The sequence below is a fragment of the Bactrocera latifrons genome, unplaced genomic scaffold (genome assembly GCF_001853355.1).
Source record: "Bactrocera latifrons isolate USDA-ARS-PBARC rearing strain unplaced genomic scaffold, ASM185335v1 scaffold_293, whole genome shotgun sequence".
Lineage (NCBI taxonomy): Eukaryota > Metazoa > Arthropoda > Insecta > Diptera > Tephritidae > Bactrocera > Bactrocera latifrons.
In genome coordinates this window covers 81,142-84,437 of record NW_017536552.1, presented here as the reverse complement: position 1 = coordinate 84,437, position 3,296 = coordinate 81,142, and the positions used below count along the sequence as shown (strand labels likewise).

The following is a 3,296-nucleotide window of genomic DNA, read 5'->3' as shown; positions in this document are numbered from 1 at the left end:
TAAGACCCAATGCAACAAAATTTGCAGTACAAAAAAGTTAGTGCGTATTTGATGACCAGATTTTCAATTTTTTTAATACTCACAATATGTATAAATTTTTTAAGAARAAAAGGTTCAATAAAATATTACTGAGAAAATTTTATTCAATGATTTCGATATTCACTTTGGTTGTTCTTATTATTTCGAACACGTCTGTATATGTGATAGGTTTAGAAATCCTAATTTTATTAGAGTCAACGCAGTAACAACGCTTTGTATTAGGTATATTTAAATTTGGTATAAATAAATGGGATTTTTTCGTTTTATATTCTTACAATTCACATACCCATATATACATGTTATATTTGTATATGAAAGGAGAGCATACTTTAAATAATTGATTTCTTAATAATAAAATACTTTTTATGTAGATAGAAAAAGCAATATTAGTAATTTTGATTACACTTAACACATTACAATTTATTGTTTTAGTTTGTATTAACAATGTAAAGTGGTGTAAGGAAATAGTTTCGTAGATATAAAAATACAAGAATATACTATATATCTTATTTCAAACCTATGTGCATATGAATGGGAACTTTTTCACAAAAAACCACCCTTACCATATGTTCATAGGGGCTTATATTTTGTGTATGCATTTTTAACAGTCGTAAATTTGTAGAGAAATTAGAAATGTTTGTTGTCTGTCAAAGTACAGTAATTGTATATGTACTTCACTACAAGGAGGTAGTATCATAATTATCATATTATACTTGTCTTTCTGTAAATATTTATACATTCAATATTTTTTCAAAAGCAGTTTAGAAATTTATATTAACTTACTACGATATATTCAACACCGTACGCTTACGCAAAATACATGTATACAAATGTGTTAAATATTTTAGATAAAAAGAAATTACTTCTACTTTTAAATTACTTATAATTATAATAACTTTTGTCACCTGATATCTTAAGGTAACTATTAGGTCTACAACTTTGCTGTCGCCGTTTTCTTTTTGGTAAATTTAAGGCTTTATTGTATAAAAATAGTCCAAAAGTGTTCTCCCTTATTCCCTCAAAAAGCAATGCTTAATTAACACACGAAATGTTTTATGATCTATCTTTTTGCAAACTAACACAAGTTGCTTTACAAAAATTCTATATTTTTTTTTAATACCTAATAGAAATCATTTGTTTGTTGTCAACCTCAGTAAAGCGTGGACGGGTGCTCAGCCGCACTTTTCTTGGAATTAAAAAAGAAAAGCAAAATTTCCCGCAAATGTCGAGAATTCGGCTCAAAAAGTGACATTTTCAGTTCAGAATAAGTTTGGGATGCAAACAGGTCTCTACAAATATTTTGTTTTGTTAATGGTGACACAAATGTCCAAGATAGATATAAACCGATTTAATCGACCAGTGCTTGACCCTAGAGACATCTATTGGAAAACGGCGGAAGCAAAGTTGTACCCCTAATATTTGTTATTAGTATAAATTGTCCTACGCTGCGATTGTTTAGGGGTACTACTACCTATTTTGAACTACCTACTTATAATGGAGAACATCGTAGATGTGTATGTTTTAATATGCATATAAGGAAAAACATTAAAGCAAAAAATTTTTTTGCTTAAAATGTTTTTTGGCAACATAAATGAAAGTGGTTTTTGCAACATAAATTATCTTCGTTTGAGAGTCTCTAGTTGAATGACCGTTAAGAGATAGAGTTTTTTGTTACAAGCGGCCATACGCTTCAAATCCTTTCGCCATTCACGACTTACAATACCATGTGCGAGATTGAAGTGGAAAACGTTATTGCATTTTTTGGAATTCGCAAATAAATTTTTTGGAATAGCCTGTTAATATATTTAACTACATTCTGACAAGAATTTTTCAAAACAGTCTTTTTTCCGATTTGACGTTATAAGACGATAAACTGCACGTTGGTCGTAAAACTCGAAATTTAAAATAATTGTGTCAAATAAACATTTTCTAAAATCTATATTTATATTATGCACATTGTATGTATGTACATATGTATATACTCGAATTATAGTTTAAATTTTGTTAGATTTATGGGCGAATAGATATTTACTTTAATTAAACAGATTGAAACGTAGTGACCGATTTATTTTTATTATATTAATATTCATATACACATATAAAAATTATAAAACAAAATCTTAAAACCAAAAAACATCAATATAAAAAGTAATTCGATTGTACAAATTCCGCTCCAATTATTCAACAATTTGCAAAATTAACCAGAAATTTTTGGAAGCTGCTAAAGAACGAAAACCTAAAATCGAAAATGTGAACGTGGCTGGAGGACGTATAGTACGCGAAGCGAAGGTAATATATACTTACAGCGGATTTTTTACATATTTTCTTTGAACCAAAGACAATAAGTTTTTATTTTAATACAAATAGAAAATACATTTTCTTAATTGCTTTCATAAAAGAGTACTAATACATGTTTTCATATTATTGACAAATAATGTATTTCTAATGTCCAGCAATTCATCGTAAAAATCTAAAGAGTCAAGTGCCAGTTTTTATTTTATTTTATGTGCTTCACACAAAATAAGTATATAATCTAAATTCATCCATTTATTTTTACTATGATGAGGGTGCCAAAAAAATATTTCTGAGCAATTTTGATTGATATACCTTAATTAGTTTAGAGGTGGGGCCATACCCAGTCTGATTTAATCAAAAACTGCAGATACTTGTGACTGATGCGCTTCATTATACTGTTAAAAACTGTTTTATCTTATTAGGAAGATTTCTTATGAAACTTTATAGGTTTTTCATTAATAGCATTTTGTGGGCATGGCAATATTTCGATTCTGCCCATTTGCATTATTAACCTTTTTATGGTGCCAAGAAACACACAGTTTCTTAAAGATATCTTTATTTTTACAGCTTAAAAAATTATACACTCCATATTTATACATGTTTCAAGAATACACTGCAAAAGTTTTGAGTTATACGAGTTGTCCCCCGGCGCTTGTAGTGATTCCGTCGTTTTTCGTAAATGGAAACAAAAAAAAAATATATTTTTTTTAATTATAGATGTTCTCCGCACAATGCTGAAATTTTACCCCAAATTTAATCGTTTTTGTTCTGCCAAAATTCGATTATGATCACATCAAAAAACATTCAGTCTTTGCATTTTATAATGATCGGATCATTTGTGCTTAAGCTATTACAGCAGCAAATTCGAAAATTTTTGTTTAAAGTTTAAACGAGTTTTCTTACTATTGGGCCGGATTGAAGTGAGCCGCTGCTCTTAAATGACTGTAACTCAAACTATTTGG

General features: G+C 28.7%; 1 protein-coding gene across 13 annotated transcripts in view; it reads left to right on the top strand.

Moving 5' to 3' along the window:
• The window catches only part of LOC108970253 (dystonin), a 134,615-nt gene that overhangs the window by 72,196 nt on the left and 59,123 nt on the right, over positions 1-3,296 (top strand). For 10 of the 13 annotated variants that reach the window (XM_018935531.1, XM_018935532.1, XM_018935533.1 and 7 more), the window contains one exon: positions 2,245-2,328. The exons of the other annotated variants lie outside the window; for them this stretch is intronic. In XM_018935531.1, the coding sequence (XP_018791076.1) occupies positions 2,245-2,328 (84 nt within the window). The remainder of the gene's footprint in view (positions 1-2,244; positions 2,329-3,296) is intronic. 13 annotated transcript variants of the gene reach the window in all.